Consider the following 15,960-nt stretch of genomic DNA (forward strand, 5'->3'; position numbering starts at 1 on the left):
TGCTGTTTCTCATGCATGCGCGAAAAAGTGCACTTTGACAGTTGAGGATCCTCCACCCCCCGAAACAGGAAGCGCATAGCCTTAAAAGGCCCGCCCACTCAAAATGGCGGCGGGCCCCGTTTCGGCAGCAGGGTTCAGCTGCCCGCTGAGCCGGTGGGGCCCGCCCACCAGCCAAGGGCTAAATTCTGCCCAGAATCACCCTGAAATGCAAAGATAACCCGCAGGTTCTTTACTGCAAACCATCTTCATAAACTCCTCTCCCCGTCTTGTCTTCTCCACCTTGCCCCCCCCAAAAAGCATGAGGAACTTTTGGACTTCTTCTTCACTAGGATTGAGGCCATCCAATCAGCTGCCCCTGCTCCTTCCCTACCTTCCTGTAGCCCATCGGTCCAAACTTCTCAAAGGTTCCCTCCGCCCTAGCCTTGAATTCACATCTTTCTCTAGTTTCTCTTCCACCTCCTCTCGTTTTTTTCATGAGACTCTCTTCCTGCTCCTCAACCATGTTCCCAATAGACTGCTGACCACCCCACTTCCCTTCCTGACTCCTGTATTGGCTAAATATTGTTAATGATTATCTTTCATTTACTTTATTCCTCCTCATCAAATCTGCTGTTATCGACCCTTCTAAAAAAAAACCTCAACACCCCCGTCCTTGCAAACAACTGTCCCATCTCCAACCTCACTCTTCCAGTCCTTGAATATACTCTCACCTCCTAAATCTGCATCCATCTGTCCTGGGACTTCATTTTTGAAACCATCCAATCAGATTTCTATCTCTGTGAAAGTACTGAAAATGGTTCTTATCATAGTCACATAGAATGCCATTTGTGACTGTGATAAACAAATTTCTCCTCGTCCTGCCTGCAGCCTTTGATATGGTTGACAGCACCATCCTCCTCAGTAAAACCTTCCCTGTATCATCCAGCAGGGGGCAACTGCAGCCGCCTGATTCCATTCTTACCTATCCCTTCATAGCCACAGTATCACTTCCAGTGGCTTCTCTCCCCACATGTTGGGATCTTCCTTGAGCCCTCTCCTGTTTTACATCTACATGCTGCCCCTCAGCAACTTCATCCAGAAACAGTATCTGGCTTCACGTGTACACTGACGACACCCAGTCTATCTCACCACCGCCTTGCTTGACCCCTGCCTTGTCTCTAAATCAGATTGCTTGTCCAATATCTGGTACTGAATCAACAGAAATTTCTTCAACTAAATATAGGGACAACTGAAGCTCTTGTTTACAGTCCCTGCCACAAACTCCATTTCCAAGCCACCTACTCCATCCATCTCCTTGTCAACTGTCAGATGCTGACCTAAACTGTTCACAACCTTTGTGTCATATTTGACCCTGAGATGAGATTCTGGCCACACATCCACATCATCACTAAGACAATCTGGCTCCAGCTCTGTAACATCACCTGACTCCGCACCTACTTCTGTTCAGCTGTTGCTGAAATCCTGATACCAGCCTTTGTTATCTCTAGAATTGATCATTCCAAGCACTCCTGACTGGCTCCCCACTTTCTACCCTCCATAAGCCTGAGGTCATCCAGAAATCTGCTGCTGTGTCCTAACTCTCACCATCCAGTTCATTCCATCACCCCTGTGCTCTCTGATTTATATTGGCTCCCAATTAAGCAATGCCTTGATTTTAAAAATTCTCAGCCTTGTTTTCAAATCCCTCCATGGCCTTGTCCCTCCATATCTCAGTATTCTTCAGCCCTACAACCCTCAGGGATATCTGCACTTCTGACCTCTTGGGCAATCCTGATTTTAATTGCTGACTGTTGGTGGCCATGCCTCCAGCTGCCAAGTTCTAGAATTCCATCTCTAAACCTCTCCATCGCTCTTCCTTCCTTTAAGGCACTCTTTAGAATCCACTTCTTTGACCAAACTTTTGGTTTTTTGCCCTAATATCTCGTCTATATGGTTTGGTATCAAATAACACTTCTCTGAAGTGTCTTGGGTTGATTAACTATGGAAAGGTGCTATTTGATTGCAAATTGTCACCAAAGGTGTGGTGTAATAGGAATTTTGGATTTACTACAAATCTAGGCAGTGTGCACTACAAATCCTGGAACTCCCTCCCCAGCAGCGCTGGGGTGTACCTATACCACATGGACTGCAGTGGTTCAAGAAGGCAGTTCACCGCCACCTTCTCAAGGGCAATTAGGGATGGGCATTAAATGCTGGCCCAGCCAGCGAAGCCCACATCCCATGCATGAATGAATGAACAAAAAACTCAGACCTCTTGCCTCCTTCATCTAAAATAAGCCTAATTGAAACCTTGACTTGCTGCTTTCAAGTTGAAGAGTTACTGCTTTGTTTACTAAGTGAAATGCAATCTGTTTCCAGTATCAGCTTTGTGAAAATAGTCTGCATAGGAAAGTGTTGTGTCAACTAATCTAGACTGGCAGGCCCATTTCAATACGAAGGAAATGCTGCATTAGCAAAGCTGACATCCCTCAGCTGAAAAGCCCCTGTTCTGGTGGTTCAGTGCAGTTTAAAGATCCTGTTTCACTATTTTTTTTTTTAAAAAAAAAGAAACAAGCAGAATGTTCTCCAGGGTCCTGGTCAAGATCTGTCCCTCAAGCAAAAACATTCCTTTTAACAACGGATCAATATGACTTTGGACTCACTCTTGTTTTGTGAGGAGGTTGGTTTAAAATGGCTGCTGATTTTATCTACATAACAGCTGCTGCACTTCGCAAAGTAATTTACTGCAGAAAGCGCTTTGCAGTCTTTCAATATGAAAAGTGCTTGCCTAAATGAAAGTGTTAGAATTATTAATTACAGTGGTGTTTTAAGAGGCTGTCAAATGTTTGTTCATTAGAAATGCTAAGATATGCGGATCAAAATATGACTTCCCTTTTTACAAAACTGATGGTTGCTTTGCTAAAAGAAGCAACCCCAGAATGGTCCCAACTGTTGAATGAAGAAAGGCAAAGAGTTAAAAGCAAAAAACTGCGGGTGCTGGAAATCCAACACAAAAATAAAAATACCTGGAAAAACTCAGCAGGTCTGGCAGCATCTGCGGAGAGGAACACAGTTAACGTTTCGAATCCGTATGACTGTTCGACAGAACTAAGTAAAAATAGAAAAGAGGTGAAATATAAGCTGGTTTAAGGGGGGTGGGGGTAGAGGGCCAGTGATAGGTGGAGATAGACAAAAGGACAAAGAGGTGTTGAAGGTGGTGATATTATCTAAGGAATGTGCTAATTAAGGGTAGAAAGCAGGACAAGCAAGGTACAGATAGCCCTAGTGGAGGTGGGGTGAAGGGAAGGGATCGAAATAGGCTAAAAGGTAGAGATAAAAAAATGGATGGAAATACATTTAAAAATAATGGAAATAAGTGGGAAAAGAAAAATCTATATAAATTATTGGAAAAAAAGGGGGGGATCAGAAAGGGGGTGGGGATGGAGGAGGGAGTTCATGATCTAAAATTGTTGAACTTAATATTCAGTCTAGAAGGCTGTAAAGTGCCTAGTCGGAAGATGAGGTGCTGTTCCTCCAGTTTGCGTTGAGCTTCACTGGAACATTGCAGCAGGTCAAGAGATGTAAAAGGCAAAGAGTTGCATTGCTGCAGGGATGTTTGAAAAGTATTGCTAGGTCCTCATGGGAGTGTTGCAAATGTTTCTTTACCCCCTGCATGATTCAGGAAAATGCAGTTCTTGTTGTGCATACGGTGAGTATCTGAATTTTGAAGATTGCCTGCAAAATTCTTTTCTTTTCAGTGGTTAAAATACTTGAAAGACAAAGTTGGACACAGGGGCCTGAATTTTCACTACAACGGAGAGCCTCTCAGTTGCAGCGAAAATGGTAGACCCGCCCAGTATAAGGAAGTCCCACCCTGGAACATGGCACCTACCATTTTTGTTGGGTCGGGGGGGGTGGTGTTTTGGGAATGGGGCCTGGTTGAGGTTTGCACATGGGTGTTTTGTGGAGGCAGCTGCCTGCACTCAAGTCAGATTTTGGCATCACAAATTTCTGAAACGCAATGTGCGCAAATAGACCTGGTAGGAGCAGGTCTGAACTTTGCTTATTTCTTTGCATAGCCAGGAGTATCTCTTTGGAGAGGTGCAGGTGCCCCTGTGGAATTAGCTTCAAACATTTTTTTAACTGCCTCAGAATGGGCAACAACTCTATTAAAGCTCTAGGGGGCCAGGTCGGCTGAACTCATGGCGCAGTTATTTTTGACCTTACTGACTTGTGTGCCCAGGTGCCAGGAAGAACTTTGTATTTGAGAAGCGTGCATTGCACTTCATGTGAAGGAAGATACGTGATGAGCATGGCAGCTTCGCACGTAGACGCCATACATAGAAGACACTCATGAGCAGCTGGAGGCCAGAGGGGAAGCAGAAGGTCAGGAGAAAGAACAGCGCCATGTGCACCAGGGAGGAGGAGGAGAGTGGGATAGCTAGGTGGGAAGGGTGTGCCAGACCTAGGACATCACAGCTCAATATGACGGAGAAACAATGTCCAAGACGACTGAGGTTAAGCCATGAGGTGGTGACAGACGTATGTCACCTGGTCCAGAAACAACTCACGCCACACTCTATTGACTCCCCATGACCTGCCAGTGGCTATAAAGGTAACCGTCGTTCTCAATTTTTACGCATCAGGCTCTTTCCAGGGCTCAGCACAAGATCCCTCTGCTACATCTCAGTCAGCAGCTGCATTAAGGCTGTAACTAATGCCCTGTTGCTCATGTGGGGAATCACATTAATTTCCCTTTAGATTTGGTCTCTAAGATGTGAAGATCCATGGCCAATGCCCAATTAGCAGGCTTCCCTCAGGTACAGGATTTTAGTGATTGCACCAATGTTGCCAGAAAGGCTCCAACTCATAACTTGTCATCTTCATCAACTGAAAGTCCTTCCACCCAATCAGTGTAGAGGTGGTCTGTGACCACAACAGGATCTTGCTTCATGTGTATGTAAGGTTCCCTGGCAGTTGCCACGACTCCTTCGTTTAGGGAGTTCCCAACCCCCTCTGCTATTCCTGCTGGGATCCAAAGTGGCTTCAAGGGGGAAAGGCCTAGCCCTTGAGAACCTAGCTAATGACCTCCTTTAGGACCCCTCAAACTGAGGCAGAGCATAGCTACAATAGAAGCCATCTCATCACAAGGAGTACATTCGAGTAAGCCTTTGACATTTTAAAGATGCACTTCAGGTGTCTCAATTGCCCGGGTGGAGCCCTGTAACATGCCCCAGCAAGGGTATCAAGGATAGTAGTGGCGTGCTGCATGATGCACCACATGGTGAAGCAGAGGGGCATACAAATCGATGATAACAATGCCATGGGCAGAGCTTCAACCTCTGAGGAGTTGGTGGATGAGGAATATGAGGAGGAGGAACCCGTTATCCATTCTGACAATTTCCAAGCATGGGAAAATGAGGAGGCCACCAATGGCAGATCAGCTGGGAGGCGTGGCCATAAAGCCAGGGCTGACTCTGTGCAGGAGGGGATCTTCACCAGACACGTCCTTGTGCAAAATACATTCCCATTAGGTCCTCCAATCTCACAAATGCAATCAGCCAGTCCCTGGAGAGCAACTTCCAAGTAAATAACCACTTATGTTGATGCCGCAATTACTCAAGAGAATGCCCATCCCCACAAGGGAGGCAGTCAACATCAGTGAGTTTGACTGTTACAATAAAATGCTGAAACCCTCATCATCATAAACCATGGGCCTCGACATATTACAAACACACATGATAAGAAGTCTCTCACAACTTGGCCCACTCACATGTACACCAGTGCCTGTAAAAGGTGCCAAAGCCTTCACCTTATCCATAATCAAACAATGTCCACAATGCTGAGAGTCTTACAATCCCATCAGCATGTAGATGGTGTAATGTGCCAGCAAACAAGCAGATAAGGTGTATTGTGCAGGATGAACTTACAACTGTGCAACAACAGCACTTTGAAAAACTTGCACATCACCCATTCCAGCCAATGGTCCAGTTTCTGAGGCAGGCGCCATATGCAACATTCCAGGCTTCCATAAACTTCTGCTTCCCTCACAAAGCACATCCTCTGCCACCTGGAAGGCAAATGCTGCCAAAGTAATGGGGACAGCAATGGAGCAATATTCCCTGGAGCATACATGATGTGTCGAGTTGGGATGCCTGAACCTAGGTCAGTGCGTGACACTGCTGTACGAATGAGTGACTTGCACCCAACACGCATGCTTGAAATGCACCTGCTGCCCAGCATCTGTTCATTGATCATTGTCTATCCAAACTTAACTTTAAGAGAGGTTCAGGAAGGAAGGAGCATCTCAGTGCTTGAGCTTTTGAACTCTGGATTCTTATGTGATAAACCAGAGAAGGAGGAAGCCCTCCAAAGCCTCACATATATGGTCAGACCTTTGCTCCCGATGACTTCACCACAAGATGGACCTCAGCATGCCGTCTTCATTATTACTGGTAAGAACTCCCTTCGTAATGTTACCATTCCTTTGGAGTTCTGTAGTGTACAAACACACAGCAAGACATCTACAAGTATATATAAATATATTCAAGAAGTGCTCAGATGTGGTTTATGTAAATATGAGAAGTGAACCCATTAGTGCTGTAGGCAAACTGGTGCCCTGTGTTCACGCACACTCCTGTGAAGCAGCCCCTCCCCCACTTTTTCCCTCGGAGGAGGTGGGGGCAGGCTGCTGCTTACTTCTCGGCCTAAGGGGCAATGAAGAGCGTGGTGGACGGCCTTAATAAGCAAGCACCTGTTGGGGACCTCCTTCAGATTGCGGCCTCTGCATCGGCAGCCATGGTCACTGGCACATGTGGAGCAGACAAGGGCTCTGGCAGAGAGACTGGTGAGGTGGAAGAAGATAAGCAGGCTGATGAGCTCTCGGTATCTTCACCCTCCTCAGTGACCTGCGTTGGCCTTCAGGTAGGATTGGCAACAACTGCTGAACCAACAGTGTGACGGACCTGTTCAGGGTAGGCAGCTCCTCATGTATTCCATGCATGTCAGTGCCCATTCTCTGAGTGGACTGAGGGAGACTTGCACCCTTTCCTGGCTAAGATGCTGCTCTTGCATCCACTCCAAGTGTTGCTGCATATGTGTCTTCACGAGATTGGCCAATTTCTCATGGTGAGAGTTCATGCACCTGGGTCTTGGAAACAATGTAGAGCTCACGACTGTGATGGACTCATCCATTCACAGTCCAAGAGCTCCCATTGCCTCAAGAAATTCCGCCAGATGTCCACACACCTGCTGCTGATTATCCAAATACTGTGCCTCAAAATCTGAATCCTGAGGCTCCACATTCTTGCCCAGTGGGCAATTAAGTAAGACTCTGTACATTTTGGATACCTCCTCCTGCACGCTGGGGCGGTGACTTCCACCCTTTGCCACTGACTCTACACGTGCTACATCCCTCCGATGTGCTTGTATCTGAGTTAGCGGAGTGTATAAGATGGCCTCCTAAGACATCTCTCCCTCCTCTTGATTCCTGAGGGATCTGAGACACAAAAGGAGTTATTTAGGTATAGCCCTTCTCATCGTGAAAACACACCATTGCCTTTATCCATGTTCGCTCTGCCCGTGTGATGCAACTTCATCCTCGCACTGCCTCTTACGCCACATCCTCTGGTGTTCTGTGACCTCCTGACATCATGACCTCCACCTTGTTCCAAGGTGATTTCAACACTGCCTATATCACCTGCTACCGGCGATTCACCATCACCAACAGACAGCTGTCCAGGGACCCTGGCAATCTCCATGGCCATCTGTTTAACCAAGCGAATTGTTCTCAGCCAGGCTGAGCCACTCCCAGTCCGGGCCAGCTCTTTAGCGTCCTTCACCCTTTTCGATTGAAATGACCTGATTTCTTGTTAGCCTGATATATAGTGCATGCAATAATATTCCTCTTCACTGTGTCTGTGCATCACAGTGCTCATCCAACACGTGTTCTGTGCACACTTACATGAGCAGCTTACACAAAAGCCTCAGTGCTGAAGCAGAGATATGTGCCAGGTCTCTCACCTTAGCTGCAGCATGCAGATATGACCCTTCTCTTGGAGCTCTGTGTGGATGAATGAAATTACTCACCCTGCCAGAACATAGCAGGTCATTAAACCTTTTTCCTGCGCTGAATTTATGAGCGCTGATGCTCCCCTGCTGCACTCACCGCAGCTTCAATTGGAGTCCAACCCATCTTGGCTGTCGCCAGCCAGCAGGGTACAGGACTCGTCTCTTCTCCTCTTTGGAACCTCTTCCACAAAAACTTGAAGATCCTGTTCAGAAAAGTGTGGAGCATCTATACTCATCCCTTCCCCTGTGTGTTCTATTGTGTGATATTCTATCAATAAAAATGTAAGATGAAAAGGATCGTGAGCCATTCAGATTACAATGCTCTCATTCGTTTTTGTGTGCTTACATGTACTAACCATTTTCACCATATGATTACTGTTAAGGTGTGAAGAAAATGGCTCTGCGCAAATTCTTGGTGCTATGTATGTTGTGGCTGTGACTCCGAGGTAGCATGTTGTGTTCGCAACCACTGACAGCCCCACTGGTTTACTCCCTCTTAGCCACACTGATGTGCCATGACCAGTGTGCAGATGTGAGGGAGCCCGTCAAGGCTCAACTGTGTGGGTGCATCATGATTGATGGGTGACAAAAGGGCAAGAGGATGGGTTAATGACCAAGGCACTGTTCATTATTCATCCACTGAGTCTTAGCAGCTAAGTATATGACTACAGAATATCTGTACCAGGTAGTGATGGCAAGGTGATGCCATCTCCATGGCTGTGTCTTGTGAATCCACTGCATGGTTTAGGTGCTTTAAGTGCTTCAGTACAGTACACGTGAATAGGCAGCAACGATTACATTTTTCTTTCCTAGGGAAAGCCCATGATGGGCCATCTGTCCCAGGGTCAGCTACCAGTTGGGCAACATTTACAGAACTCCCACTCAACTGACAAGCCAATGGTGTCACCTCCAAGGCGCATGGGACTTCACTATGGATGACCAGCCTCTCAAATGATGGAGTCAGGGCGGACGACCCCTGGGAGTAGTGAGAAATTAGAGGTGGGCCCCATGTGGGTTGGGGAACTTTTTAGCTGCGCCCAAGTTCCTCAACCCGCGCCAGGCCACCTCTGACCTCTCATTACCTCCAGGGGTCACCCGCCCCCACTCCTAATATAGCCTGCCCGTCCCCTCAGACAAAGAAGCTGACGTTCGGTCACGTATTTTTAGAAGTTTGGTTTGCGGAGCTGGGAATTCTCATGACTCTACACAACCAACCTGCGGACAAAATTCAGGCCAAGGTTTCTTGGGAACTCTTGCTGGTGGATTGGACTTCCAATTATCCTGATAATATTGCCCCACAGAGACATACCTGCATCATAGCACAAGTTGAAAACGATATTGGGAAGTCCTTTATACAAATATCTATTTGTGAGATAGATTTGCCAGTCCGGATATACTCTGCATGATAGAGAAAACTCAAAATAGAGTAAAGTAAGTTAAACTCTTTAAAACAGTTAACGTTTCCGGTCCGTATGGCCATGAAGAGTCATATAGACTCGAAACATTAACTCTGTTTTTCTCTCCACAGATGCTGTTTAGACCTGTTGAGTTTTTCCAGCATTTTCTGCTTTTGTTTCAGATTTCCAGCATCTGCAATATTTTGCTTTTATCATTAGACTACTTCAATCAGTCTAGAACAGAGGAACTCAAAGAAAAAGTTGAGAGGAAGAAACACAGAAAAGGAGATGGCAATGGGCGTTATTTATTGTAGCTATGGCAAACGGATCATGACCGCAGTACCCCTAGCTATTTCTAATTTATTTTTCATGTATAAAAGTAACAAATTGCTATATCCAGATTCTGCTAACACCAAGTAATGTTAGCTACTTCCAAACGTTCTATGTTTTAAAAAAAATAGCTGGAACAGTGAAGGAAATGTCAAAATTATTGGATTTCAGGAATGTGACAGCAAGAATTTAAAGCCTGGTCATTCTGTCAGAAACCCTATTGCATTGTATTACTACAGAGCTTGAGTTAACACAGCTGGTACCTTGAGGGAATCAGCGACATCTAGTGCATAATCTGGATGACTGATTGCATTAGCTGCTTGGTTTTTACTAGAAAATTGAATCCTTTTGTGAATAAGACTACACGTTAAAGTTCTGTCCCTCGACCTCCAAAGAATGATGGAAAAGAGACAGATAAGTATTCACTCGGTTTGGTACTTTTTGCTTTGTTGTACTTCATTGTAGTCATGATCCTTTGATTCTTAATTGGGAATGTTCAGTTGTTGAGTTAGAAAGCCAAAAGTGCTTGTAGGATAAAGTGATTTGGGGAAAAGAGTTTTAAAATGAGTTTCTTTTTACATTTTAAGTGTTTGCTCTCCCTGCTACCAGCACCATGCATCGTCTTCCAGCTGAGTAACTTAGACAGGAAACCTGCTTATTCACTTCTGCAAATTCCTCTCTCTAACTAATTAATAATATAGGTATTCCTAGACAGCAATCTTGGGCGACTTGATATTTTTTCCTCTTTGCCTGACAACCCAGACAAAATGAGCTGGTGCTGTAAGTTGTAGTCACAGACCATTTTTTCTTTTACAGCTTTATGGCATAATACATTGTAAACAGATAGACATGAAAAGGGATTTTAGCTGTTGGTTAACTGACTACCCAGTAGATGGGCTGACTACCCACAGTTTGGAAAGAGGGACGGTCCTGTTTGAAGACCCGGCCTTGTTAACCTACTGGTGAGCTGCACACCTCAAATGGGCATCTTGCCGGTGCTGAGCCAGTGCAATGCCCTGGCTGCCAGTCCAGAATTGTCTTCACCATAAATTGATTCTGAAAATAAGACAGATCTATAGATAGATTACATTTGCTCTTGCAGCAAGCGGCCCTTTAAAGATGCACAACAAAAAAGCTGGAAATGTTCAACAGGTCAGACACCATCAGCAAAAAGACCAAACCAGTTGCTGCTTCAGTTATGAATCCTTTATCAGAACGTTCTGGGCTTTCATGAAGAGCCCAATTTGCCTGTACTTTCCAAAGATGCAGTCTGATGTTCTGAGTGTTTGCAGTATTTTCTACTTTTGTTTCAGATTTCCAGCGCCTGTAATTTCCATTTTTTTTAGTTTGTTGTAGAATTTTCCAGGGACAGACTTAGTTTTTGTTCTCTTTGTTTTGCTTAGGAACAAGAAACTCCTCTTTCATCAAAATCAAGCAGTTCTTCTGAAGAGGATGAGGATGATGATGACGAAGAGGAAGAGGAGGAGGAAAGTGATGATCAGACCCAGACTACATCCAGGAGCAATGAACGGCGGGAAGAATCGGATCACATCCCTCAAAAACGGATCCAGACTGACATTGGCCAAACTAAAACAGATCTGAAAGACACTGGCAAAAAGAAACGCACCAGCAAAGTAATTTGCAGCGAACTTCGAAAGAACATTAAAGTGAAACCAGGAAAAGCTTTAAAAACATCTGGAAATGATACAAGTGGTGACTCTGGAACAGATGAATCGTCAAAAGAGAAGCTGGAAAAACCAGAGGGATCTTTGAGTGAAAATAATGTGGGCTCAGAAAAGAGCACTTTGGAATCTTTGAACGTATCTGGTGGGATGTTAAATTCAGGCATTTTCAATTCATCAAAATCCAATAACCCCAGGTCAGCCTTGCAAACAGCAAATCGTACAGGATCAGGCCAGCACGCATCCAGCTTACATCCTGCCAGTCCAATGCCGCTGAATAAATCTGCCTCTGAAATGCAGCCTGGGAATACAACAGTGCTAAATCCACAAGGAATGAATGAGAAAAATAAGGTAGGATTAATTAAGAATCCTGGAAATGCTAAAAACTCGGTAGAGTTGTGCAAATCGGACTGCGACTCAAAGGGTTTGAATATTACTGGACCAATAAAAACCAATTCCAGCGTTTGTAGTTCAACTAATTCAGGATCAAATTCCCAGAGTGTGAACAGTCAAAGCCCTGGTGTTCTTGGCCGTAATTTACCAGCACCAAATTCTCAGAACACTACTAATTCAGGATTAAATTCACATGCCTTAAATCTGCAGAGTACCAACAAGATAGGACTGAGTTCAAAAAGTGTAACTAGTCCATCGGGTTTGACTTCAAAGAATATCAACAATAATTTGTCATTTGTGATTTCCAGGAGTGTTGGGACTCCAGGACCAAATTCGACTGAACTGAACTCTCACGTTGTTTCTAATAAAGTATTAAATTCACAGACTGTCAATAGCCAGGCGTTGTGTGAGAGCAGCGGAAAAGATGGTGTTGAGAAGGAGAATCAGATAAAAGTAGATAAGGAGACAACAAATACTTCAATCCATCATTCTGACAACCAAACCAGAGACAGTGACAAAAAGGATGTTTCATCTGAGATATCCAAACAGAGCAGCAACATGCCAACAGAACTGAGCACAGGTGAGGAGACGATGAGTTCAGACTCTGATCATGACTCATCATTTTCGAGCATGATTCCAAACCCATCCATTTCCGTTCAGACAAACCAAGACTGGAAACCCACCCGCAGTTTGATCGAACATGTGTTTGTCACTGATGTAACTGCCAACTTGGTCACAGTGACAGTGAAGGAGAGCCCAACTAGTGTGGGCTTTTTCAACATCCGACATTATTAGAGTTATTAGTTGAAAAACAAACTCTAGTAACCGGATGTTAATTTTCCATGGAAATCAGTTTTGATCTTAGCCTTTATGACCTTTTTTATTTTGTACTTTACAGCTATAAGCACCATTCACAATGATGCACAGATTACAGTTTCTTCCACTTCGAACAAAGAGTGCATTAAATAGAAAGTAGCCCCTTTGACTTGGCTCTTTTTGTCAGATTTATTCTGCCAATCAGCAGTCCAACTCGTAAAAGCTTTCTTTTGTATGTAGGATGTATTATGTAAACTGAGTCTGATCTGAGTACCTGCAAAATAATATCTGTTTTTGACTGTCCGTTTTTATAAAATGAAAGTAAAAGAATGAAAAACATGAACAAATAAATAATTTGCATTGATGCCAGGAGCAGTAAAAGCCTGGCGAGATCAGCCATGATGAAGGGTTATGTTTTAGTGGTATATTCTAGGTGTTTAGTCAGTGCATGAAACTCTAAGTTTAGAAGGAAACGTGACCAGGGCGATATAGTATAACTTGTTGCTGAAACAATTTGATTTTGATTTATATTTGTTAGGAAGTGTAAGAAAGTTACTACCCAGACTCAAGTGTACATGCCCTTATCAGCAGAGAAAGGGAGAAAGGACCCAATATTGACCAAGCTGTGGAAATTCAGGGTAGTTGAACGTTGACACCTAAGCAGAAATTCACGCCATCACTAATTGTTTGTTTCAGTTGAGATGATTAAAATTAATGTTCCGCAGGGTCAATATATGGGAAGTGAACAAATTAATGCTACTGGATAATATAGATGGGCAGTTTTACTCTGATCCTTGTACAATGGAAGCTCCTTGAAACACTTCCAAGGTGGCAAAAATATGTTGTTCAATAATTTGATCAGGAAAACGCTACAAAAGGTACGTATGTTTTTCTTTTGGTTAATGGAGCCCATTACACTGTCTAATAGGCATGATTTAATCCATGCTGATATTCTGTTATAGGAACAGAATGATCTTGAGGCCACCAGCATATGAAATGACGAGATGTAATTTCGAGCTCATTTCGTTGAGCAGCATATTTTAGGAACTAGGTTATAGGATGGAATAAAATACTAGCCTTTAATCTTTTGGGCACACGTTTAATCCCTCCTCTTTTCAAATTTCTCACAATCCTGTTTGAAATCTTCAGGTTTTTAAACCCTAGCCAATCTTTACTTCCTGTTTATGTCCCCTTCCTTTTTTATTCTTTTCAAGACTGGTGGTATCCCACACTCTTAGATTTGGTTATTTAGCTGTTGCTCAGCATGTAGCACCCTCACCTCTGAGACAGAACTTTATGGGTTCAAGTTTCACTCCTGAAGCCAGGATGACACTCGCAGTGTGGGACTGTCTCAGGTGCTGTCTTTCAAATGAACCATTTAAAAAAAAACCACAAGAACCTGCGTGCCTTGTGGGAGCTGATTAATGCAGCTGGCTAGATGGCTAGAGTGTGCTGCAGAATCACACCAATGGCACAGGTTCAGTCCTCATACTGGCACAATCGTTTATGGCAGCCTGCCTCCTCTTGCGAAGTGGTGCCTCTCAAGGTATACATAAACCATTCTCTCTCTAATGGGGAAAGACGGTTGTGGTCCTTTGTGGACTATGGCTAATTACCTAGGTGTTGGATTCACCGTGGAATCTCAATTAAACTACCAGCTTGAGATTTGGCCACCAGGGCTTGAACCCATGACTCTGGTGATACAGAGTACACCTGAGCAGATGTACTCAAGCCTTTGAGCTTGTTAGAACCATAGAAGAGTTACAGCGCAGAAAGAGGCCATTCAGCCCATCGTATCTGTGTCGGCCAGAAAAAGATGAAAAAGCAACTAGCCACTCATTTTAATCCCACTTTCCAGCACCTGGGTCCGTAGCCTCACAGGTTACAGTTGTTACTTATTCTGCCATTCAGTTAGATTATGGTTTATCTATATCACTTGATCCCCTTGCCTAATCTGTCAATCTCAGTCTTAAAAGTTTCAATTGATCCAACATCCACAGCCTTTTGGAGGAGAAAATTTCACATTTCCATGAAAAGTGCTTTCTGACTTCACTCCTGAACGGTCTCACTCTAATGTTAATTGTGCCCCTTGTTCTCGATTCTTCCACCAAAGGAAATGGCTTTTCTGTATTTACTCTGTGGAATCCTATTATTATAAATACCTCACAATTAGATCACCTAAATGCAAGGGCATACAGCCCAAAATTATGCAACATATCTTCATAATTTAACTATTTAAAGGTCCATCTACAATGTGGCGATTCTACACTATTGTCTCCATGCATTCCAGCCCACCCTTCCACCAATATCATGTGCCCAGAACTGAATGCAATATTTTTGATGGGGTCTGGCCAAGTCTCTACAGCTGAAGCATAAGTTTCTCCCCTTTGTTTTCCAATCCTCTTGAGATGAAAACTAACATTTCCATTAGTCTTTTTGATTATTATTTGTAGCTGCATGAGCCAAGTTCATAACCGAATTAACAACCTTGCTGGTGGTTTAAAAGTTATGAAATGTCGTTTTAAAATTAAATAGCTCACTGTCTAATAGATAAATGCCCAAATGGATAAGGCGTTTGGTGATGTTGAAACCATACGTGAGCAAGGAATTAATCTCTACAGGTTGGGGGTGGGAAGGAGAAAAATAAGGGTTAAGAAACTAACTTTTTTATTATTATTATTAATAATGTCTTGAATAGCTGTAGATTTAACCTTTAGGCTAACTCTCAGCAGTAGGTTCAGCATTAACTTAATTTTTATAAAATTAAAATGTGTATCGAAGTGCTACTGTGAAGTTGTTTTTGTACTCGAGTTTTTTCTCAAAGGAACAGAAAGTTGATAAATAAAATTTTAAAAATTCAAACCTCAATGAAGTCATTATTTTGTACGACTATAATACTTGTGAAAAATCCACTTTTTCTCCCCCTCGCCATACCTTACAGGAATCATTGAGTTGCAATTCAGCTCCCACTGCTTTAAAGAACAGGACTGTTTGAGCTGCCTTACTCCACAGGTGTTACCCATGCTGTTCTTAAATTAGCAGGGTGCAGTTTTTACTGGAGTCCCAGCATCCAGCAGCCCATTCATGTGTGTGTTTAGCTTATGTGATTGTAACCGCACGCCCTCTCAAAAGGTACTAAGCATTTCTAGAGTGAGTAAGCCCTCTGTTCATAAACCTGCAATTATTACGAAATGAAACTGTTTTCAACTTACTTGAGCATTTATTTTTTAATTTACCTAAAAATATAAGTAAAAGTAATGGGGAGAAAAATACTCAATCCACCTGAAACATTA

General features: G+C 43.6%; 1 protein-coding gene across 3 annotated transcripts in view; it reads left to right on the forward strand.

Annotated features, from left to right (window-relative positions):
• Positions 1–15,960, forward strand: part of cbx2 (chromobox homolog 2 (Drosophila Pc class)) — a 39,967-nt gene that overhangs the window by 9,325 nt on the left and 14,682 nt on the right. For 2 of the 3 annotated variants that reach the window (XM_041216614.1, XM_041216615.1), the window contains one exon: positions 11,180–15,523. In XM_041216614.1, coding sequence (XP_041072548.1) covers positions 11,180–12,646 — 1,467 coding nt within the window. In that variant the 3' untranslated portion in view covers positions 12,647–15,523. Of the gene's footprint in view, positions 1–11,179; positions 15,524–15,960 lie in introns of those variants that run through there. The other variant, XM_041216616.1, reaches the window with a different exon arrangement.

Source organism: Carcharodon carcharias, chromosome 22 (genome assembly GCF_017639515.1).
Source record: "Carcharodon carcharias isolate sCarCar2 chromosome 22, sCarCar2.pri, whole genome shotgun sequence".
NCBI lineage: Eukaryota > Metazoa > Chordata > Chondrichthyes > Lamniformes > Lamnidae > Carcharodon > Carcharodon carcharias.